Source organism: Trametes versicolor (genome assembly GCF_000271585.1).
Source record: "Trametes versicolor FP-101664 SS1 unplaced genomic scaffold TRAVEscaffold_9, whole genome shotgun sequence".
Classification (NCBI taxonomy): Eukaryota; Fungi; Basidiomycota; class Agaricomycetes; order Polyporales; family Polyporaceae; genus Trametes; species Trametes versicolor.
The window spans coordinates 382,473-404,421 of NW_007360329.1; the positions used below are offsets into that span (position 1 = coordinate 382,473).

Consider the following 21,949-nt stretch of genomic DNA (forward strand, 5'->3'; position numbering starts at 1 on the left):
GCAGGAGACGCGCAAGGAGCGTCCGAGGGAGAGGGCGGCTGCGGAGGGGACAGCGTTCTCGGCGGGATCTGAGATGGGAGGAATTCGCGAATGACGGGTGGGATGATGATGGGGCGAAGCGCTGCAGGCTATTCGAGGAGGGCGAAGCGGATGTTGTTCGTTCTCGCTCTGCCTCCACCAGAACCTTCCTCTTTCCGCGTGGCCGATGCGTGCGATGTCGCCTTCTATAAAACCCCGCCTGCTTCCGCCGCCCTCCCCTCCTTTCCAGCCCGCCCTCAGTCCTCCCGCCGCAGATCACCCCTCTCCGCACACTCCCGCCCGCTGAGCATCGCGCGCCCCTGTACTCGGAAACCACGCACCGCATCAAATGGCCGCCGTAGCCTCCTGCTCCTCATTACCTTTGTACTCCATGTCGTCCTCCGCCGGCTCCTCGAGCTCGTACTCCCGGGACTCCTCTGCGAGCCCACCACCGCCACCACAGCGGCCCACATTCGCGTTCGCGCAAATAAAGGGTGACATCTGTCTCGTCCAAGGTGAGCCCCCCGCCTACCCGCGCCACCGCAAACAAAGGCTCACCCACGCGCAGTACCCGACGCTCCCGCCCCCGGCGCAATGTCCTCCGCGCTCATGGCCGCGGACGTCGCCGTCTTCCGGCACGAGTTCATCACCCAGTTCCGCTACTCGCACAGCGCAAGCGTGCACCCCGCGGACATGCACATCCTCGAGCCGATCGCGGACCACTGCACACTGTATGAGGAGGACAAGGGCACGGTCTTCCTCGCGCGCGACGTCATGGCGCGCCTCACGAAGCTCACCATGGCCGCGCGCCGCCCCGCGTACCAAACGCATCGCCCGCGCCATTCGTTGTCCCCACCGCGCACGCGCATGCGCGCGCGCTCATAGCCAGTCCGGAGGGGAGAGGGTTTCTTCCGTCGATGTCGGTCGGGACGGGGTTCCGGGTTCCTGCCACTGTATTGTTAGCCGTGTATGATAGTCTGACTCGTCCACTTACTATACCGCACATGCTCTGTAATTTATCGTGCCCGCTGCCACGGCATCGTTCGACACTCATCGCCCCGCCCAAGCACGCCTGCAGCTTGCACGTCGAATGTCGAGCGCGGAACGTGCGCGGGCACCGTCTGCGTTCTTGGTAAGCCGCACGATCTTCGCTTGGCGACACCGCTTTCCTCGCGGACTCCGTACTGGCATCGAGACTCGAGTGCTCCGAGTGCTTAATTCCCCGCATTGAGTCGCCGTGATCGGCCACGCCGCATGCAGGCTGCAGCGTGCGTGGGCTTGGGCTAACCTCGCGCTGTCGACGTCGTTCATTTTAGCGCGGCCGTTGCTAGTTTAGCAGGCTTTAGCACAACGCGAGCCAAAATCGCGTGCGCGGCGCGCGATCAACATGCCTATCCATGCACGCGCATGCTCCGAAGCTGCTCGAGCCTCGAATTCGAAGCTGCTGCGCGGGTCAAGGATCTCGCGACACTGCGACGGCCGACGCAGGCTCGCGATCGGGCATTCGGACCGTCCCGAGTCACCGACGCGCGCGCAATCGGGGTGTGTTCTGAGATGATCGCCGCAGTACGCACCAAGACTGTTCCCCAGCGATTGCGGTAAGACAGGGGATTGCGGGACTGGGCTAGGGGTGTGTGCGCCGGGCGGTGTCTTACGACTCAATGCACGAGCTTACAAATGGGTGTAGAGGGGTGGAGGGTTCGTCAGCGTCATGCTTATAGGCACGCCAACATTGTTTGACGATGTTCTACTTGCCAGCGGTAGAGTTTGAAGGCGATCTAGGGTGCGAATCGTCTGCGCAGGACCTTTGAAATCATTCATCGTCTGCACAGTCGGGCACGTGGAAACTTATAATATCGTTCAGGTCTCGTGCGCATACCATGTCGTTACCAAGCTCGCACAGACAATCTTAACCACGAATAGGCTCTTGAGCTTGACATGAGTCACCGTACGCAGACGTTCAGGTTGTCCACTGCGAAACTAAGAATCAGCACGCCACGTGCCCGCAAACAAATCAGTCACCACTCACAGCCCATGCTCTCCGTCGGGATCTCGAGCTCCTGACCCAGCGGAAAGAACACCTGTGTGGTCAAAATGGTGCACGCGCTGAGCGCGACAAACTGGCTCCCAAGCTTGTCCGCGGTGACCGAGTATCCCGCCCTGTCTCTGTTGCGGTTGAAGGAGATCGCGAGGGTGACGTGGTCCCCCGCGCCGCCCGCGAGCGTGCAGTCGAGGTGTACGCGCATGTCCTCCTTTGCACCCAGCTTCACTGAGTCCGGCCGCATGCTATACACAAGTGACCAGATTGTCCGCTAGAAGAAAGGATAGCGGACGAACCGGGAGGTCGATGATATCGAACACGTCGAATGCGCCAAGATCTAACGAGCCGCTCTCGTCAGCAAGAGTAAACGTGCCCTTTGGCGACGTCGCCAGATCGACTTGGTGAATAAGCAACCCAACGACGAGGCCCTCCGCCATGGCGAGCCGCGGCGGTGTGTACTGCTGCGTAAAGTTCGCAGGAAAAGAGTGACATGCGTCCCCGGGGCACGACGTGAACCCGAACCCGTCCCAGGTGAAGCCGACGAACGTGCCAGGGATCGGCTCGACGGTGTTTGGGTCCTTCTGCACGATTGACGCATCGTCGAACTGGTTTCAAGAGTGGAATTAACACCGGATAGGGTAGATAGGCGAAGAGCGACTGACGTTGATGAGTTGCTTTTTGCAGGGTCCACTGCGGCGTACAAAAGCCCCAGGGCGCGCGTAAGTAGCCCCAGCGAGAGCAACAGCTGTGAAGACTGCTAATCTCATAGTCGAGATATTAACGAGAGTAAGGTCGAAACACGAGGGCAGCAAAAAGATGGAGTCGATCTACGATGAGAAGCTGAAAGGGCTGCACAGCAGGTGAAGAAAGAGAATGGTTGTGCCCTCGCTCCCTTCCACTCATTATATGCGCCTATTTGACGTGGTAGAACATCTGCTGTGGGCCAAGGAGCTAGTACGAATCGGTTGGAGTGTGGGACTCGCCTACGTCAACGCGGACGCCCACCTGAGGATGGCGACTGACCGCAGGGAATATGTATATTGCACCCCGCCTCTGCACTGATGCGCCCTTTGCCCTGTGATTCATAGATGAGCTTGTGATCATGAAACAGTTGCAGGCACCGCAAGCAGGAAGGTCGTGAACAATTCGATTACGAGACGACCTGCCAATATGTAGTCAATCCATTTTTTCGATGCCTGAGCGAAGGCCTAGCTCGCGAAGGCTGCCCCAAAGGCATAAAGCAGATGGCTTGTCAGATGAGCGAGACCGCAGAACAGCACATCTACCTACAAATAGCCCCCTAGAAACCCGACTCTCTACTAAACGCGATAGTCGGGGGTCGCCTCAGACAAAGTGGGCGCCAATTGTTTTAGAACGAGCGTCCCCGACGTGGACGCGCCCGACCTGGAATGCATGTTCGACCGTTCCAAGTGGACAATGCCCAGATAAGGAGGGAAAGCCGCGACGGACAATAGCGCGGCATCGTTGAGGGGCGGCGTCCCTGACGTGCGTGTGGTCGCCGCCGGTCACCTGGGGGGTGCGCCCGACACGAGGCGGGCGCCGCGCGCCGCCGTTTGCCCTATCAGGAAAGCGCGGGAGCAGCGGCACAGCCCCGCCGTGACTCGGCCGCGTCGGGGCCGCCACAAAAGGAGATACTGCCCGAGGCGACGCTCCCTCTCTCTCCTCCCTCCCACCACCACCGCTGCAGCCTGCATGGTCGCCGCCGTCGCCTGCAGCACCCACGTAGTGTACAACCCCATGACAATGTCATTCCCTTACCAGCAGTTTGTGGACTACTCGAACCCCAACACACCGCGTGTGTACAGTACCTCCTGGGAGCTCCCTGCAGAGCAAGATGCGATGCAGATGCCCCAGCAGCAAGAACAGCAGACGATGCAGCAACACCAGCAGCAACATCAACACCAGCAACATCAAGAACGTGTGTCCCCCAGCCAGCTTCACCTGCAGCAGCTCCCGCCCCCGCCACCTCTGCCCGTCACCACACAAGACACCCAGCAACCTCAAGCGCCGCCTCAGCCTCAACAGCGACAGCAACAACGCCAACAGCAAGGACAGTACACACCTCACCAGCCCACGATCGCCCTGCAAGCCACCAGCGCGCAGCCGCAGTACCGGTTTGACATCACCACTGAGGAGCACTTCATACAGCAGGCGCAGGGCGACGCCCGCCCTGGCTCCTCCTCGTCGCGGCGCGGTGGTGCTAGCAAGCCCCCGCTGCACGTTGACACCTCGCGCGCGTCCTCCGCCGCGAGCCCCGGCGCGCTCTCGTCCGCCGGGGCAGGGGCTGGTCCCCTCCGTGCGCCGCGCGGCACCCACGCACAGTCCGCACACCCGTACCGCCGCCCACAGTCGCGGGCGGCGTCGGGCTCGAGCACCGCTGGCGGCGCTGCGTCTGCTCCTGCTCCTGTGAGATCTCGCCGTGTTAGTGAGTTGCAGACTGCAGAGACGAGTGCGGGCGGCGCCCCTCGGGGCGTCGTGCCTGCTGTTGGGACAGCGATGGCTGTAGGTTGTCCGGCGGGAGATACGTGGCGCCAGGATTTGCTTGGGCTGCAGGATATCGTGGGTGCGAGGTGCGTCTTCGTCAGTGGTGGTCGTGTCGACGTGTTTCTTGATCTCTGCGCGTAGTCATGACCCCGAGGCGACGCCGACGGCCACCCCTCGTCCGCAACAGCATCTCCTACCCGCAGAGCCCGTGCGCCGCTATAGCATCCGCGCCGACATCCACTACAATGCAGATGAGAACCTCATCATCGCCATGTTCGAGCTCCCCGGCGTGAAGCGGAGCGACCTACGTGTCACCATGGGTGTGTGCCCGTTCAGCCGTGTGCGCCAGATAAACATCGTCGGCATCTCTCGACCCCAACTACCTTCGCAAGGACACGGCGTGCGTGAGCGCAAGTTTGGCCAGTTCATGAGGACGCTGCCCGTCCCTCCAGAGACGAAGGTACGCACGCACCTGGTCTCGCAGTCCCGTCCGGCCCCACTGATCTGTCGACGTCAGCCTGAAGACGTTACTATCACTCTTGAGGACGGTATCCTCACCTTGAAGATACCCGGCGGAGCTCCAGCACAGGTCGAGGAGCCGCAACAGATCCCCATTTCCTGAACATATCGACTTTGAACGCGCGCGACCCGTCCCCGATCGTCTGGCTCAGATATGTATCAGTCCATCCCCGGCTTCGTCGTTCACCCCCGCTCTTCCGCTGTTTGCTTCGTCAGTTCCAGTCGCCGCACAAATCGCTCGTCCCCGTACCTCGCACCTTGCTCTAAAATGTATCATATCGCACATTCGCGCTGCCAGTCGTACGGACATTCCCTAATCGCTCCCGGCTTCTCCATGGCCAGTCTCCCCGTGTCTTAGCCTTTCCGAACCTTACCCGTAGCATTCGATTATACCAACTCCCCTCATACCGCACTCGCACGCGTCTGGGATTGTATCTTGTTATTTATATAGTACATTAGACAGGGCTTCATCGTCACATATCGAACGCTTCTTCGTTTTGGAACGCACAGAGGGCTGGAAGACGAGGAGTCCGCTAAAGCACGACGGTTGGGATCAAAGGATGACAATCGCGAGTATCACGACGGAATGTTGAAAGGAACTCGAACCCCAAGAACTGATTCGACGCTTGGCCATTCATCTCAGTGATCCAAGTCAATCGTAACGCATCGTCTTGAACATCAACGCAAACAAGAAAATGTCAGAAATTCCACAGTGGCCTCAACAAGGCTGGACCGTGTACAACAGCCATCCGTTTAGGCGGTGATCGTCCAGTAAAAGCATGTCACCAATGACCATCCATTCGCAGCAAACTACTCGCCAAAACCCTGGTTGCCCATCCGAATCGTAATCGTCTTCGAACCCAAGGGCAGCGACGCGTCGGTGGCCACGTACTCGGACGTGGCAACCAAATGCGCGCTGTCCCCCCTACGAGATCTCTGAAGGGATAGCTTTAACTTCTCATACAGTCCTTGAACTGACCATCCGCGGCCCTCCGCACTCTCCATGGCTGGATCAATCATGCTCCCAGTCCAGACAGTTTGTTGTGCTCCACTGCACAGACCACACATTATGAACGCTCACCTAATAGATATGTATCTGGTCTGGCTGCTTGGAGCAGTGTAATACATGGCGTACTACCCGTTGTTGACTAGAGGTATGTCAAGCCACAGAGCTACACGGAGACAAAGCTGGGCATATGGTTGTAAGCAGTAGCAAGTTGAAGACGACGGCATCGGACGGACTCGGCGAAATGGCCAGTTCACTCTGGGGCCCTAAGGCTCCAACCCATTAGTGTAATTACTGATTATAATCGATTATAATCGTATACTGGTTACGATTACTTTACCTCCCCCAGGGTATAGCCATTAATCGATTAGTAGTCAGTAGTTAATGAGATACGGGCGTCTGTCCGGATTCGGTGATTCCCCGAAAAGGTAGTCGTGCTCGCGCGTCCATCTGTCCGTCTTGGGTGAGACTCGCGATGATGGTCTCAGTCCAATCGCGAGTCCTTGCGAACTCGCTATACACGGCCGGGGGGTCCTTTCCGGGGAAACTGCAGGAAACCGGCCACAGGACTCCCACGTCTAACCAGACTTAAGGCTTCCCGGAGGACAAGTCACAAGCGAGATCAAGCACCTCCGTGTGAACGGCCGTCTATCACAAACTCTGAATACCTTCAGGCCGGGCGCTATCAGTGCTCGGCCCGATGGACTTGAAACAACCGGCCACGTCGGCCATCTTCGGCCAGCGTGGTGCCGGTTTTGCCGTTTTCTCATGACGAAATGTTTTTCCCATGGCTGATTTTCAGGATATAAACCCCCCAGTTGGGGCGATGGACTTCGTCTTTTTCCTCCCTCCTCTCTCTGGGGCACTCGTGCGCCGGCGACGTCCTGGTTGCTTCGATGTCTGAGCTTGAAGAGCCCCTTCGCGCGTGTGCGCATGCAACTAGGGTCAGTTCGAACTTCTTTTCTCATCTTCTACTACTTAGCTAACAACTTCCTTTGCAGAACCAGATGCACAGTGGCGAGTGCCTCCGTGTCAATTCAGAGAGAGCTGAAAGGTAAGTTTGGTATCGCCAACGCTAGCCACTCAGGACTATCAGACGTGTTTCAAGTGTGTAGTAGTTTACATGTGTACCAGAAGCGTAGCCCCATAAGCCCAATATATTTTGTGTATGCCCTAGTAGAATGGTCAGTGCAGGGCGTGTCCGTACAGAATAATGAGCAAGCAGCTCGCGAGGGTTTCCGGACGTCCGCACCGCGCGGGCGCTCATCACGGCCTGCGATTTCCCACAGGCTGCACCTACAGGTAGCCCGCGGGCCATCACGAACTCGGATTTCCCTAAGTCTCACTTTTTGAGGAATCCAATAGGCGTCCTTAGGGATCTCACGGAGACCGTTTGCCTGCGGGTAACCCGCAGAGCGCCCCGCGCCCGTGTACAGCGCTGAAACCATCCGTTCTCGCCTCCACCACTGTACTATGAGTTCTTGCCCAATCGGCGGTCCGCCCTGAAAGTGGCACTCGCTGCCGCTGAGTTGGACATGGACGGCCGCCCCCTGCCGCGGCGCGATGCGCCTGCAGCATGCCCCTGGCGACACTAGGCAAAGGCGCGACACTCGGGCACTGCGCCCTTCAGCATACCACCATCACCACCACCATGACAAGCCGAGAGGGCGTCGAGCAACTCGTCCAGGAGCTTTTCTCACTAGCTCCTCGCCTTCCGGCCTCAATCCCTGAAGGGAGTCGCACCGACAAGCTGTACCTGACAATCTCTACCGTCTCTGGGGGCGACGCCTGGGAGACCTTCAATCGCCGGTCTCGGAGTCTGGGCGCTTGACTGATCTTGTTGGTGCGCACGCGACGTGAGCATTAGGCGCCGAAGAAGTAGAGAAGGATCGGTCGGACTCACACATATCCCAAACTTCTCTCTTCTCCACTCACTCTCTTCCGATTTTACCTTGGGATCCTCATCCGCGACGTCAACTCTGCTTCTGATACACGCATCACGACCTACACTGCGTAGAAGTTACCGTTTCCGCGTGAGGCAAATACAGGCTGATCTGGACGATATTTTTCAGCGTTTTCGAGGCCAAGAAAGGATTGTATAACAAGCAGGAAAGGCTTGGAGCGCTCCCTGTTTGTCATGGGAAAAGGCATCATAGCCTTTTCACAGTCGATAAACGCTCCTTTTTGCATGAGTTTGACAATTGAGAAAATTGTGGAAAAAAGGCTTCGCTTATTCAGCCTTTCTCAACAGATTCCAAAAACTGGAAACGGTGTTTTCTATGCAGTGCTACTACTGCTTCATTCAGGAGACACCCACGTGCCCATAGAGCAGATGATGGGCACCTCCTGACCATGGCAGTCCTCGAATAGGCTTGGACGAATGGATTTTGAGGACCGCGTATCTCCCCGGGTTCGATTATGCTCGTCTGCGGCAGGCGATGCAACAGCCCCGAAGTCCGGCCTGTTCGTCATTCTCACTGTGTCGCGCGAAACCTGGGAGGCAACCCACGCCTTATCATGGCAGGAGCCAACAGTTTCGACTACGAGTGCGCCAGAATGGGAGTTTGATCGCTATGCAGCGCAGTACGTGCTACGACGGGGAGGGCGTACGCGTACACCTGACCGTGGGGACCCGGGGTCAAGAAGAGGGAATGGTCAGTACGGCATGCAAGGGGGATGACCGCAACGTCTGTTTGGCGACCCGATGGGTGCTTCGAGCGGCATCGCACCGTGTGCGCCAATGGCAGGGGCAACACACCCTGAACGGTTAAGACACGACACATGGGAAGAACCAATGACCGAACCCCTCTTCTTCCGCCCGCCACTATAAATCTTCTCACACGCGCCCTCCTCCTTCTCTTCACCCACAACTACCATGGCCCTCCTTGGCATCCTCTCGTCGCTCGACGGTCCTTCATGGGCTGCGCTGGTGTTTGCAGCGGTCGTCCTCGTCCACGTTGTACCCTACCTCCTTGACCCGCACGGGTTTCGGTCCTACCCCGGGCCATTCCTAGCCAAGCTCTCTGACTTCTGGTTGGGCAAGGTTGCCGCAGACGGTCACCGCTCTGAGCGAGTCCACGAGCTGCATGAAATATATGGCAAGTACCCCCTCTCAAGCTCCGCCCGACCCGGCGCGCCCGTGATCACCGCAAGCGCGTCTCTAAAAGCTGTGGCACCTGCCTGATGTCCACAGCACGCAGAGCCGGCCGTTCTGATGAACGCACTACGCCGCGCCGCGTCCGAATCTGACAAATTTGCCGTGTGCTGACCGTTCGCTCACAGGGACCTTTGTGCGCATAGCGCCCAACCACCTCTCCATAGCGGACCCGGACGCGCTTCAGATCGTGTACGGCCATGGGACGGGCACACTCAAGTCCGACTTCTACGACGCGTTCGTGTCCATCCAACGCGGACTTTTCAACACGCGCTCGCGCACGGATCACGCCCGCAAGCGCAAGATCGTCTCGCACATCTTCTCGCAGAAGAACGTGCTGGAGTTCGAGCCCCACGTCCGTGTGCACCTCATCCAGTTATTTAAGCAATGGGATCGCCTTTGTGCAGGTGGCGCACGCGGCGAGGCTGGGGACGAAGGCGAGGGCGGCTGGCGCGGCCGTGACGGACGCGTCTGGTACGACTGTCTGCCGTGGTACAATTATTTGGCATTCGACATCATCGGTACGCGCTATACGCTCAGACGCCCGGCTGACCGCACGCTCACATCCGGAACACAGGCGATCTCGCGTTCGGTGCGCCCTTCGGCATGCTGACCTCCTGCAAGGACTCTGCACCCGTCGCGGTCTCGCAGGACGACGCGATGGCGACGTACGGAAAGGACGCAGCCTACAAGGTGGAGCACTTCCCCGCCGTGCAGGTGCTGAACGACCGCGGCGAGTACTCGGCGTCCATGGGCGTCGTCCCGCCTCGTTGGCGCCCACTCGTGAAGCGCCTCCCGTGGTACAACAAGGGGAACCAGGCCGTGCAGCGGCTCGCGGGGATTGCGATTGCGGCCGTCGCGCGCCGACTGTCCGTGCCTGAGAGCGACCGACACGACCTGCTCGAGAAGCTGCAGGAGGGTCGGGACGACAATGGGGACCCCATGGGGCGCGCGGAGCTCACTGCGGAGGCGCTCACGCAGCTCATCGCCGGCTCGGACACCACGTCGAAGTAAGCACTCGTCCTTTCACTCGATGCACCCGCACTGACCTTTGCGCGCCCGCAGTTCGTCGTGCGCGATCACGTACTATCTCGCAAAGTACCAGCACGTGCAGGAGAAGCTGCAGAAGGAGCTCGACGACGCGCTTGGCGGGGAGGACGACTCGGTCGCGTCCTACGAGCAGGTAAAACGCCTCCCGTACCTCGACGCGGTGATCAACGAGGCGCTGCGCATCCACGCGACGTCGGGCATCGGCCTCCCACGCCTCGTACCTGCTGGGGGGCTCGAGGTCTGCGGGCGGTGGTTCCCCGAGGGCGCGGTGCTGTCTGTCCCAACATACACGATTCACCGCGACAAGGCTGTGTGGGGCGACGACGTCGAGGAGTTCCGCCCCGAGCGCTGGTTCGAGCAGGACAAGGTCGCGGTGCAGAAGACGTTCAACCCGTTCTCCTTTGGCCCCAGGTCAGCAGCCCCGTCGACTGCGTATGCGCTCGGATGTGACGACTGACCTGCTTGTTCTATTATTTTTTAGGAGTTGCGTCGGACGGAACCTCGCGAACCTGGAGCTGCTCGTCATCGTCGCGTCAATCTTCCGCCGCTACCACTTCGTGCTCGAGGACCCCAGCGCTCCGGTAAGTTTTGTCTCCATGCGCAGTGTCACTCCGTTGGTCTGACTTCGTTTGCGCCGCAGCTGGCGACAAACGAGGGCTTCTTGCGCAAGCCGCTCAAGTGCATCGTCGGTATGAAGCGCAGGAACGTATGAGAGGCCTTCCGGTACACGTATCGTGCGAGTGCGCCAACCTGACGATCCCCAGCCTTTCCCAGCTGGACGAACTTACGTCCATCTTTCTTCTCATTGTACCATATTGCAACAATGTATAGTTTGTTGGTTTCTTTACTATCTTGATTGTACAACGTGTTGTTCTATTTGCTACATTCTGTATCACCTTCCAGTCATAATTTCCGAGCGGCATAGCGGACAGCTCGACGAATGGCTCGTGTTGAACCACTGCGGACAGGGTAAGGCGTCAGGCACGCCTGTGAGAGCGGGTTGGGCGGGGGCGCACACACCTTATACAAGCACGCAGCGTGGAACCGGTTCTTGCACGTCTTGCACGGTTTACGCGGTAGACTCCCGTCCGTGGCGTTCACGACACTGCGGGGCGCGAGATGAGGGCGGCACGGCGGCAGGAGGAGGCAAGGTCAGCGGGCGTCCAGAACCCTCGAGAAGCAGGCTAAGAATGACGCACGAGTAGCAGATCGCGCACTCTGCGACGCCCTCGAAGTGCGACGTGACATTCTTGAGGAAGAAGCTCAGACCATCCACGATGCTTCCGCTCTAGAACCGCTCGCACGTCAGCACCTTGACGCACAAATGGATGATTGCAAATCGCGAAGCCGGAGCACGCACCCTGAAAGTCAAAATCTGCTGGACGCCGAGCTCCCACGCGCGCCAGCGGTCGTCCGTGACGCCGACGTGCTTCGCGTCCTTGACCTCGATCGTGTGCAGCGGCCAGTCGACGGGGAGCTTTACGGTGAGCTCGAGCTGCTGCTCGTCGACCGAGAAGCCGGCGGTGACCTCGTTGACGGCGCTCGCGACCTTGATTGTGACGTTCTCCCCTGAGAGCTCTGTCGCTACGTTGGGATCCTTGACGCGTGCGAGTTCCGTCCGGATGATGGCTGGTGAGAAGTGCTTTGACGTGTAAGAAGCGACTGCGGTGGAGAGCTGGCGGTCGCGACAATCGGTGAGCCAGGTGCGGATCAGAGAGGGTAGAAGGAGGAGGGTGCGGTAGTAGACGTGTGCAGCGAGGAGGCGGAGGCTGATGGTCGAATCGGAAGTGTAGTCTGGGAGCGCGGTGAATAGATATAAACATGCGAAGCTGGAGGAGGGCTTACAGTCTAAATAAAACTCGTCGATATCCCAGATGTCTAACTTGAAAGCCTTCGCAATACCACCGTATAGATCCAAGAGGCTGAACAATGTTGGTAGAAGTTTCGCAGCGACCAGATCCAGATCACGAATTTGATCTATGTAACCCGACTTGACTTTGAGAGACTGAACCAACTGTGAGCAACACCAAACCCCATGCAATGTGCCGCACGCACCGCGTCTGTGAACAGATCGAGAGCGACCATCCAGGCAAGCAGATAGCCGGACCATTCCTGTTGAAATGTTAGCACTCATAGGACGGAAAGGATGTAAAGGATGTAAACTGTAGCGTACCTCATTGTGATCCTCTGCATCTTCGAGGTTGAGACTGCGCTGTAGAATGTCTAGAAGCTCCATTGGGAGTTCTGCTGTCATCGCGCCTTCTGTATCAACTGCAGCTTCAATGACCAGCGTCTCTGTGTACTTCTTCGCCGCCTCGTGCAGCAGCTGGTATGCCATGCGCTGGACGCTGCTCGAGCCATCTGTTACCAGATGGCACATCTGTGACAAGTTGAGATACCGTGATTCACCGACTGTACCATGAACTTACCTTCGGCAACGTTTCGCGAGTAAGGAGTGATGACGGCAAGTCCTGCACGATTTGCAGAGCGAGCTCTCTGCATACGGAGAGCGGGGTAGACACCGCCTCAATCTCTGTCGTGTCATATCAGCACTAAAGCGCGTAGTGGCTCAGGAAACAACACGCACCGAGCTTCGTTGACACCAAGTCTCTGATCAAGGTGAGGTTCGCCGCCCGTCTCTCTTCCCAAATGGCCCTCAGCGCCTTGTTGGTAGACACCAAGTCCTCGATGATGATGAAGAGCCGGAGCGTTCTGCTGAGTGTGACCAGCGTAGACGGGTCATCCAATGAAGCATCCTGAAAAGACACATAAGGCCCACATCTAGTCACATAACACTCTAATCACTCACCTCGAGGTTGTTCTCCACCACATCGAAGATCAAATCCCAGTGAGCCCCAGGCACGCCCTGCAAAATCGGCGCCAGGTGCGCGAAGAGGAGTGTCATCTCGCTCTGCACCTCCTCGTCGAGGTCCTCGTCGGACGTGATCCACTGCTGACACGCCTTGATGAGGTTCACTGCGCGCAGCTGCGGCAGGAAGATCACGTCCGACTCGGGGTCAGGCGCCGCCGCGGCGAGGTTCCGCAGGAGCCAGAGGCCCTCGCTGTTCGCCTTGGATGCGGGGATGCCTAGCGCACCCGCTGCGCGCTCGTTGCGATACCGGTCGAGGCGCGGCGGCTCCGGTGCATATCGTGTCACGGAGAAGACGATGGCCAGGGCCGTGTGGGGGGCTGCCGCACGAGGTGAGCAAAGGTGGTGCGCATGAGACGATAGATATATCTACCTAGCTTCTCCGTCTGCCGAACGGCGCCCATCCATAGCTCGGCGTCCGCCTTCGTCGCGTTGCGGAAGGCGTGCTGGAGGATCATGTGCAGGATACGCGACGTGCGCACATTGTCCTGCCGTCTCGCGCGGGTCACAAGGTCGATTACGAGCTGGGTGGCTCCGTCGGGCAAGCTTGAAGAGGCGTGCAGAAGTAACACGTTGGTGACGTGAGTGTGCCAATTCTCCTCCGCAGTGGACGAGAGCAGGTATGTCGCGACTTGCTGGACCCTATCGAGAATTCCCTGGAGCACGGCTCGCGAGACCGAGCGCGCGAAGACAGGACTTTCTGAAGACGGGAGGTGCTTTAGCTCTTCGGCATAGATGGCGAGGGCGAACAGATGGCGAAGCGCCCAGACATTCTCCTTGGACATTTGACGGTCGTCTACAAGGTGGGTAAGAAGGCCGTTCACTACGCGTGCATACTTGTTGAACCCCGCAGAGTCGTACGTCGACGGGGAGGGGCCGGCGGAACGGTACAGAGTCGAAGGTGGCACGAGCGGGTCGACGGCGCCCAAGCTCGGATCGAGTGGGGTTGAGGGAAGGTCATCCAGCATCACTAAAAGCTCCTCCTGTGACGGGAAGATATCCGTGATGACGTTTATCTCGGAGTAAACCGAGGACTCGCAGAGTGTTTGCAGAATTTGCTGGGGACTAAAGGCGTATTTTAGCGGGTACCATACATGTACAACTCGGAGACACGTACGTGGGTTTAGCCGTGCAGTCTACAAGCAGCTCGCGAAGGAGCTGCTTTATGACCGCGATCGCACCAGTCTTGACTTCCGCCGAGGCAGCGTCGATCCCCGTTTTCCAAAGAGCTGCAGCGACGCCCTGCTGCACGGGCTGCACAGAAGCAAACTGCGGGAGCAGAAAGGCGTATAGGAAGAGGTACGGGAGGAGGGATGATGACACTGCCTCTAACGAGGCCACACCTTCTGGCCGCTCGCTCAAACTACGAACCAGCTCAAGCGGCGCGGCCAATGCGTGCAAGGACGCATGCTCGTCGTGGAGGACAGTGTCGAAGTGAAGAATGAACGAGTCCGCGAGACTGCGGAGCAGGTTCTCCCGGCAGTCCTGCGAGATGAAGAGATCTTTGGAAACCGGCGAGGTTAGCAAATTATTGGGCACGATGGAAAGGGATGCGTACTCGATGAGCCAAGCAGCCGGCGGGCCAAAGAAGTATGCGCAGCGCTCGTTGAGCCGGAGAGCAAATCTGTCAGAAGGCTTCCAGCAGCCTCGTCCAACTCCCCTTCTGAATGCAGGTACGTCGGCAGCAAGTTGTGCTCGGCAGCGTCGAGTAGCACAGGTAGCGTCGATTCGACGTCTTCCGGGTACCGCGCTACGGTCTCGAGTACTTGATGCCAAACAGCAGAGCACACAGCTTCGTCCTGCCGGTACTTGAGGTAGAGTAGGAGGAGTGACGGGATCGTTGTCAGCAAGCGGTGCATCTGGTGGTGCACAAGATCGTCCACTCGCTTCCAAGATGGTCAATAACGCCTGGAAATAAAGCGTTTACGTCGACGTTACCTTCGCAACTTCAGGATCTGTGAAGACATGTTCACCAAACGCGTCGAGGATGCCGACCAGGGATACCACCCGTTCGCGCTTCCCGTCCTCTGTCTCCAGTAGCGCGGAGCATTGGTCTAGCGCAGACCTGACGACCTGCACAACGAGTGCACGGGCTGAGTCCCCTGGTGGTGTTCCTGGCTCTAGCTGCTGAGAGAGCTGCTGAAGCACTTCAGGCACGAGCGCCGAGATGGCATCTCCGTCAGCCGCTATGGACTTTTGCACCGCTCCTGCAAGCACGTCCCAGGTTTCTGTGAAAAGGTCTGGGGAGATCTTGTGTAACGACGAGAATGTCCCGGCCAGACAGTCCCCTGCATCCTTCCCTCGAACCTTCAGTCGTCCCGAGGAAACCTCTTCCCAAGTGCGTACGATCTGGTCCCTCAGGAACGCCTTCAGCAGAGAATCCACGTCCGCCGCCTGCGCTTGGTCATCGCCACGGAGAAGAGATGCAACTACCTCCGTCGGAGCATTCAGTAATCGTCGAACGAAGAAAGTGAGCGACTCTGAGACGGAAGAGAGGAAAGCTGCAGACGCAGCCACACGGTCAAGCGAATTGAGCACACGCGCGTCGACTGCCGCCCAGAACGACGTGAAGAGGTCCTCGAGTGGATGTGGGGAGGATGTTAGGATCTGTGAGGAGTGTGAGCACGACTGGATAGATACTAAGATACAAACGTACCGATGGAGGGATGGTGGACAATATCACGAGAACAGTTGGATAGCCCTGCGCGGGAGAGCCTGAACAGCCCGTCGCGAGGAACTGCAAGAATTCAGTGTACGCGCGAGAGGGACCTGCTGGGCCGTTTGCAACGGGTTTAGGCGGTGGTGGTGCTTTCGGCGCATCTTCATCGTCACTCTCGCCGGAAGCCGAACCTTCGTCGTCTTCGTCCTTTTCAGCCTCTGCCTCAAGAACCCAGGCGTTTGGGTAATCTACACAGACTCAGTCTATCATCCAAGAGCAACATGGAATGGACCAACCCTTCAAGAACATCAGCAATGGTTGCCACATCGCAGCCCTGACAATGGTGTCGGGTTCTACCCAAGCCGACCGTAATACTGCGGAGCTGAGTACGTTGAGGAGGGGATCGAGGTGACCTTTGGGCACGTCAATCACACGCCGCACCATGTAAGCAAAGTTCATACCCTTGCATCTCTGCAACAAGGTTTGAAGCAAGGACCACGCCGATCTTCTCACAACGGGTTGTCCGAAACCATAGCTGTCTGTATCGGCGAACGGCGGCATGGTGCCGTGGTATAGCGAAGACCACAGCGCAGGGTTCGCAAGTGGGGCCAGGAAGTCTTCGATTGCAGGGGTCCCTTCGCTCGCCTTCTCCTTCTCCCTCGCTCTTTCCGACGCGCCAAACTTGGCATCTGGACATACGCAAAAACAGAGATATTATTGAATATGTGTACATGCGCGCCGGAGAGGATGTAGGACACCCACTCAAGACCCATTTGGTCGCGCCGAACGCGCCTACTCGAAGCCGTGCTTTCCTGTCCAGTTCATCCTCTTCGTCCTCCTCCGATTTTGGTCGTAGGAGTGCTTCGTCGTCCCGCCTGACAGGCGTACCACGCCCAGAGCCCCTCCTAGACGGCGTCGGTGTCGGTGCTGCTGTCGCTGGCGGATTGAGATAGAGGTATACTCCTCCGGGGTCAAGCAGAGTCCTCTGGACGAAGTCCCAGACACGGGGGAAGAGTGCCTCATCGAGCACAAGTTTGTCTTCAGATGGCCCCGAGGTGGTCACATACCTGCTCCAGGACTCGCGAGCATGAGAAGAAACCTGTCGATCGACGTCATGCGCCGCGAGACACCAGCTTCCAAGGATGGATTCTGCGTGATCGGAGGTTGCAACTTCGCGTATCTGGAAGAACGTCTCTTTGCGCAGGTCTGCAATCTGCAGGATGGATGTGTGCAGCCCGATAGCAAGCAAGCGGAGCCGTCTTGAAGGGTGCAAGAAGAGCGTAGGGAGGTGGTGCAGCTACGCTCGCAAATTAATCAGCAAGCGAGCGCGGGGAAAGTACAGCAGAAGAACGTACCCAGACTGGGACGGTATCCTGGAGCGTGTACACCAGATACTCATGCTCTCCTCCCCGCTGTGCCTTGGACACCCATGCCGACTGCAACTCCTCGAGCGCGCGGCGTTTGGTAGTGGCGTCCTTCTTAGAAAGCAATCGGAGCACGACCAAGAGCTCTGGCGGGAGCTTCTGCGCAAGACCGAGGGTATCGAGCGGGTTGGGCTGCACTGGGGCGGGTTTTACGGGCGGGATGTAGACCTTCTTCCGCGGCTCCTTCTTGTTCTTCTTGTCTTTGCCCTTCGGTCGCTTGTCCTTGTGCTCCAGAGGTTCCTCTGGCGCTCCGTGAGCAGTGGCGGCGCGCCGAGCGTGTTTCTTGCGCGTCCCAGACGACGCGGAGGACTTCGCTTTGGACGGCGGCATGGTCTAGCAGGTTTCGTAGAACGATGAGCAGAGGTTGGACATGAGGGGGAGAGGAGAAAGGCTATAACGGTATGCACGCGGCTCGTCGGTCCCTTCACCTCCTCCGAGTCAATGACGAAGTGGCGATCAAAGTCACGTGTCCATCGCGCACATCGTCCATCTGCGCGTTGGGCAGCGTAATACGGCTCGCGTTGGGCAGCGTGCAAGTGCAGAAATGTGTGGGTATGTTCAGGGTATGTTGTACAGGTACAAGAAAGTAGCGGGTCACTTCAACGAGTCCATAGCCTCCAACTGGTCCACCAGATCCTCCATGACCGACTTCGTCCTCTGGTGCCCTCCCGCACCTTCTCCAGCTGGCGACCCAGCCTCACCCGGGGATCCAGACTGGGCTGGAACACCAGAAAACCGCTTCGTGGGGACCAGCGGAATCGATTTGGGCTCGAAGCCGGGGGCGATCCTGTGCAGCGCCTCCCGTTTGCGACGCTCCTTCTCTTCCTCGCGCGCCTTGAGGTATGCCTCGCGGCGTGCTGCGTGTGCTGCGAGAGTGGATCGTCGCGATGCCTCCAATGTTAGGACATGCGGCTCGAGTGTGAACGGGTACACGAACTGTAGGAGGTGGTCGGTCAGGGGTGGTCGTGTGCTGTGGTCGATCGATGCACGACTCACGTATGCGGTCACACTATCAGGTAGCGGATGAATATCGGGAGGTAGTTCGACCTGGAGTGCAAACATAAGGCGTTGCACATGTTTCATCATGCTCTTGACGAACCGGTCGTGGTACACGGAGACTAGGCGACTTGATTAGAGGGACGTGTGCCGCGGGGGCGTACTGAGACTGTGCTACACAGGATTTAGCTGGAAATAGGCGTCAAAAGCACCGGCTTACATGCGTTGTTCATAATGTGCTAGAAGGGAGTATACCCGCAACGATTGCAGGAATTCTGAGGTCAAGCGGCCGAGCCTTACGAGCTTGGCAGGGTGATGTGAACTCCGAGTCGGACCGATCCTCGACTGCTAGTATATCGTTTAGATGCATCAATAACAGTATATATGCGTCGCGATACGTTATAACCCACCCTTAAGATCACTCCGGTTTGTATAGGCGGTCACAAGTGGTGGATATTGCGTTATAGTTACTGACGATGATCGTGGTGCCGCTCAAGCTCAACCGCTGGGCGTCTCGCTATGGGGGCGTAACGCAACCCCTAACCTCAGACGATATTCAAGCTTTGATCTACACTTCCCAACTAGAATGAGCGTGTCCCAAGTACTCCGAACCCAGTAAAATTCCATCCAAGATGCCCCAAATTTGCTATCAAGTCCTACAAATAGACAAAAGAAATGCGTGTGTGACTAGAACGCTCCCTTCGCGCTTCTCGCGTACCCATCGGCGAGGAGAATCGCCACCTCCTTCCAGGGGCCAGAGGCCAGCGCAACCTTCCTGCTGAGGTTGGCGAGCGCGCGCTGGTTATCCTGCGTCGCGGAATGGCTACTGTCAGCTATTTCGTGGCGTCAAGGCGACACGGGACTTACCACAGACGGGTCGCGCTTGACGTTCTCAAATGCGACCAGGTAGTTGTTCACCTCAGTCCCAAGCTGCAAATAGCGGATTCCCATTAGCAGGGGAAAGCAGGAAACGTGAATATATGTACCTGTTGGGTGAGATTAGGGAAGGTCTGGAACAATTCCACCTGGGTGTCCAGGGTCTTCTGGATCTCCTGGTTGGCCAGCACGACGTTGTCGACGTCAGCAGCTTCACGCTCGCGCGCGGCGGAGTTGGCCCTGATGAGTTTAGCCTGCGCGATGTCGAGCTTCTCCTGGATAGCTAGAGAGAAAGGGGCATTTAGTTCTGAAGATATTGGCCGTGGCAATGTGCAAGACTTACCATAGCGCTGAGCCTTGTTGGTGTCCTTACCGCCCCCGATTAGCTTGCTGACGGCAGCGGCGGCACCCGACTTCGCTTTCGCGAGCTCCGCCGCCTTCTTCTCCTTCGCAGCCTTATCGTCCTCCTCGGTCAAAGGAACCGTCTCTCCCGACTTGGGCTTCTTGTCCTTGCCGCCAGTGAACAAGCCGCCGATCGTCGTCGTCGCGCCAGAGGTGGCTTCTTCAGCCTCCGCCTCGTGCTCCTTCTTGATCTATGCTTAAGGTCAGTGATGATATATGGCGACGTTGATCGTCCCCAATCACCTTCGCGCTGAGCCTATGAGGAGTGCGTTAGTTAGAGTCGTAGATCAATGCACACAGTCGAGAGACGTGGCGTACTCCTGCAACTGCTTCTCGAGCGCCGCAACTTCAGCCTGCGCGGCCTCGAGCTCGCCCCGCACCACCGCGTCGCGCTCCTGCACGGCGGACGGAATCTCCCTGCCAAGCTGTTGGAAGCTGCTCTTGAGCGCGGCGAAGTCCGCGGCTTGGTTGAAGTCGATGCCTCGGAGTTTCTATACAGAGGCACGATAAGTTGGGAGCGACGGGCGTGCAGGCAGCGAGGCGGACGCACGATGTTCAAAGCGCCGAGTTCCTCGATCAAGTCGTCGGTTACATCGGGGTCGTTGATGTCACCTTGGAGCGAAAGGTAGTCTGGGACGGAATAAGTTATGTGTAAACACAAGCAATCGCCACACCTGGGAGCCTGTGCTTACACTTGATGGTCGCGGAGAGCTTGATTGCAGCGGCCTCCGACGTTTGGATGATATGGAGGTAGTTCTGCACAACGAGGGAGCTCAAGACAGAAGCAAGCGCGTAGATTAATGGAAAACGCACCTCTCGGTTCCCGGTCCACTGAGCGCGGAAGCTGGTATGCGCGAATTCATCGATGCGACCGATCTTGGGGTCGTTCTCGAGTATGAGGCGGTTCAGAGTGTGCGTGGTGTTGCTGAGGGCGCGCACGCTGCTGGCGGACTGGGCGACGGTCTGGGAGGACATGGTGAAGGATGGAAAGGCTGGCGGTCGGAGGAGGTTGAAGTGGCAGTGGTAGAATCTTGTTCTGGAGGAGGTGAGCCACTAACATGCCCCCCTATATACCTTGTGCAGCGCTTAGGCATTTAGGAGACTCGGCGGTGCAGTCCGTCCTTCAGCAACTGCACCTGCACAAGGACGCCACGCAAGGGTAGCAGTATTGCGTGTAACCCTGCAAGACGTAACACCGTCGAGCAGCTCCAGGAACCGGAGTGGGCGACCTCCGTTACGCCGTGCCTGGGCCACTGCTGTACCTGAGCTGGGCTCTCCGCTGGATCTGAAAGTACGACACAGGTCATTCATGGGTCCTATTCGCTCCGCAGATATGTCGAGTCCGCAAGAGCGAAAGTTCCGGAGACAGGTAGGCACAAGGGGAACATATTGCGGGGAAACTAGAGACAAATGTTTGGGGACACTGGCGCCCAGAGACCGCTCATTTCGGACAATGGGGTGGTATAGCATAACAGGAGCTAGATAGCGCAAAACTAGCGGGACACTAGAGGAGAATGCGAACTGCGGAGACACGTAGGCAGGAGGTTGTTTGTGTGCACGGAAGCCCAGACTCCACCGCTCGTTTCGGACAAGGACGTTCCTCAAGCGGAGTGCGAGTGGCAGATTTGTGGAGAGGAGCCATCACGAGCATGGGTCGCGGCCTATACGCCCGTCAGAGTTGGCAGACCGGCAATTGGATCCACCGCGACGAAGTCAGCATTGCATCAACGTGTTGGCGAGACAACGCGTAGAGGTTCTTGTATGCTCACTGGCAGCGCAGGAGGTATCGCTGTGATTGTCCCACATATCGTGCATCATTCCTGTGGCTTGAAATGAAGAAATGCGAGAGCTAAACAAGGAGCCTCCACAGGCGGTGCCCAGGACGGTGGTCGCAGAAAGGAAGTTCAACAATGGTGCGTGACATGGGTCACGGAGTAATTTAGGCGGAGGCTGTATAAAGTTACTTGACGCACGACTTATCCGTGCGTGAGTCCGCCTAACACTGTGGGCCACCCCCCCTTAAATCTATGATCTAATCGTGATATGATTGAGATAAATGACGAAATAAAATCACCATTATTTCGAGTGGCTCATTGTAGCACTAATTCAAAAAGCTGCTTTGCCTGAGTTCAAGATGTGATCTGCCAGAGAATCCGACACATATCTGAGAGCATATGCTGATCTGTTTGTTACATAGAGCAGAATGTAATACTGTGATTGTATCTGAACACATTTCTTTGGAATGCCTGAATACATTATGGTAAATGTAGTGATATCATTGTAATATATCTATCATTCATCTCTACCTTTTGATTGTGCTCGGATGTAGTATATATGCTGTCATTTGTTAGAGACATGGTCTTGAACTGTTTAAAACAAATTATAATGGATCTTTATCTCTTATAGCAGGGGTCTGTTTTACAAAGAAGG

At 57.6% G+C, this 21,949-nt stretch overlaps 7 protein-coding genes across 7 annotated transcripts; 3 read left to right on the forward strand and 4 right to left on the reverse strand.

Annotated features, from left to right (window-relative positions):
- Positions 1-490: 490 nt before the first annotated feature.
- TRAVEDRAFT_89188 (uncharacterized protein) lies at positions 491-828 on the forward strand (the record flags this gene model as incomplete). Its single annotated transcript, XM_008043119.1, has 2 exons — positions 491-533; positions 587-828. Coding segments are annotated over 2 exons (285 nt in total), but the record flags the coding sequence as incomplete, so codon positions are not given.
- Positions 829-1,961: 1,133 nt separating this feature from the next.
- On the reverse strand, positions 1,962-2,826 carry TRAVEDRAFT_22072 (uncharacterized protein; the record flags this gene model as incomplete). Its single annotated transcript, XM_008042678.1, has 4 exons — positions 1,962-1,990; positions 2,048-2,330; positions 2,356-2,664; positions 2,761-2,826. 4 exons carry the CDS (start codon positions 2,824-2,826, stop codon positions 1,962-1,964), a joined length of 687 nt encoding a protein of 228 aa, XP_008040869.1.
- Positions 2,827-4,772: 1,946 nt separating this feature from the next.
- TRAVEDRAFT_130153 (uncharacterized protein) lies at positions 4,773-5,186 on the forward strand (the record flags this gene model as incomplete). Its single annotated transcript, XM_008043120.1, has 2 exons — positions 4,773-5,024; positions 5,082-5,186. Coding segments are annotated over 2 exons (357 nt in total), but the record flags the coding sequence as incomplete, so codon positions are not given.
- A 331-nt stretch (positions 5,187-5,517) lies between these two features.
- Positions 5,518-6,228, reverse strand: TRAVEDRAFT_59858 (uncharacterized protein). Its single transcript, XM_008043121.1, has one exon. It carries the CDS (start codon positions 6,149-6,151, stop codon positions 5,894-5,896), a length of 258 nt encoding a protein of 85 aa, XP_008041312.1. The 5' UTR covers positions 6,152-6,228; the 3' UTR covers positions 5,518-5,893.
- Positions 6,229-8,964: 2,736 nt separating this feature from the next.
- Positions 8,965-11,005, forward strand: TRAVEDRAFT_129211 (cytochrome P450 monooxygenase pc-bph; the record flags this gene model as incomplete). The annotated part of the gene is made up of 7 exons (XM_008043122.1): positions 8,965-9,191; positions 9,257-9,258; positions 9,372-9,764; positions 9,821-10,253; positions 10,309-10,704; positions 10,775-10,874; positions 10,934-11,005. The coding sequence occupies 7 exons, from the start codon at positions 8,965-8,967 to the stop codon at positions 11,003-11,005; spliced, it is 1,623 nt and encodes a 540-aa protein (XP_008041313.1).
- Positions 11,006-11,185: 180 nt separating this feature from the next.
- TRAVEDRAFT_129694 (ubiquitin-protein ligase RKR1) lies at positions 11,186-17,575 on the reverse strand (the record flags this gene model as incomplete). Its single annotated transcript, XM_008043123.1, has 19 exons — positions 11,186-11,251; positions 11,314-11,398; positions 11,493-11,581; positions 11,654-12,087; positions 12,139-12,298; positions 12,349-12,405; positions 12,467-12,673; positions 12,723-12,826; positions 12,881-13,049; positions 13,103-13,482; positions 13,536-14,227; positions 14,280-14,664; positions 14,721-15,048; positions 15,101-15,769; positions 15,819-16,069; positions 16,118-16,234; positions 16,283-16,479; positions 16,580-17,118; positions 17,177-17,575. The coding sequence occupies 19 exons, from the start codon at positions 17,573-17,575 to the stop codon at positions 11,186-11,188; spliced, it is 5,328 nt and encodes a 1,775-aa protein (XP_008041314.1).
- Positions 17,576-17,794: 219 nt separating this feature from the next.
- On the reverse strand, positions 17,795-18,702 carry TRAVEDRAFT_151958 (uncharacterized protein). The gene is made up of 5 exons (XM_008043124.1): positions 18,652-18,702; positions 18,462-18,589; positions 18,345-18,415; positions 18,242-18,292; positions 17,795-18,181 (listed from the first exon to the last, which is right to left on the reverse strand). The coding sequence occupies exons 2-5, from the start codon at positions 18,472-18,474 to the stop codon at positions 17,840-17,842; spliced, it is 477 nt and encodes a 158-aa protein (XP_008041315.1). The 5' UTR covers positions 18,475-18,589; positions 18,652-18,702; the 3' UTR covers positions 17,795-17,839.
- Positions 18,703-21,949: the final 3,247 nt, after the last annotated feature.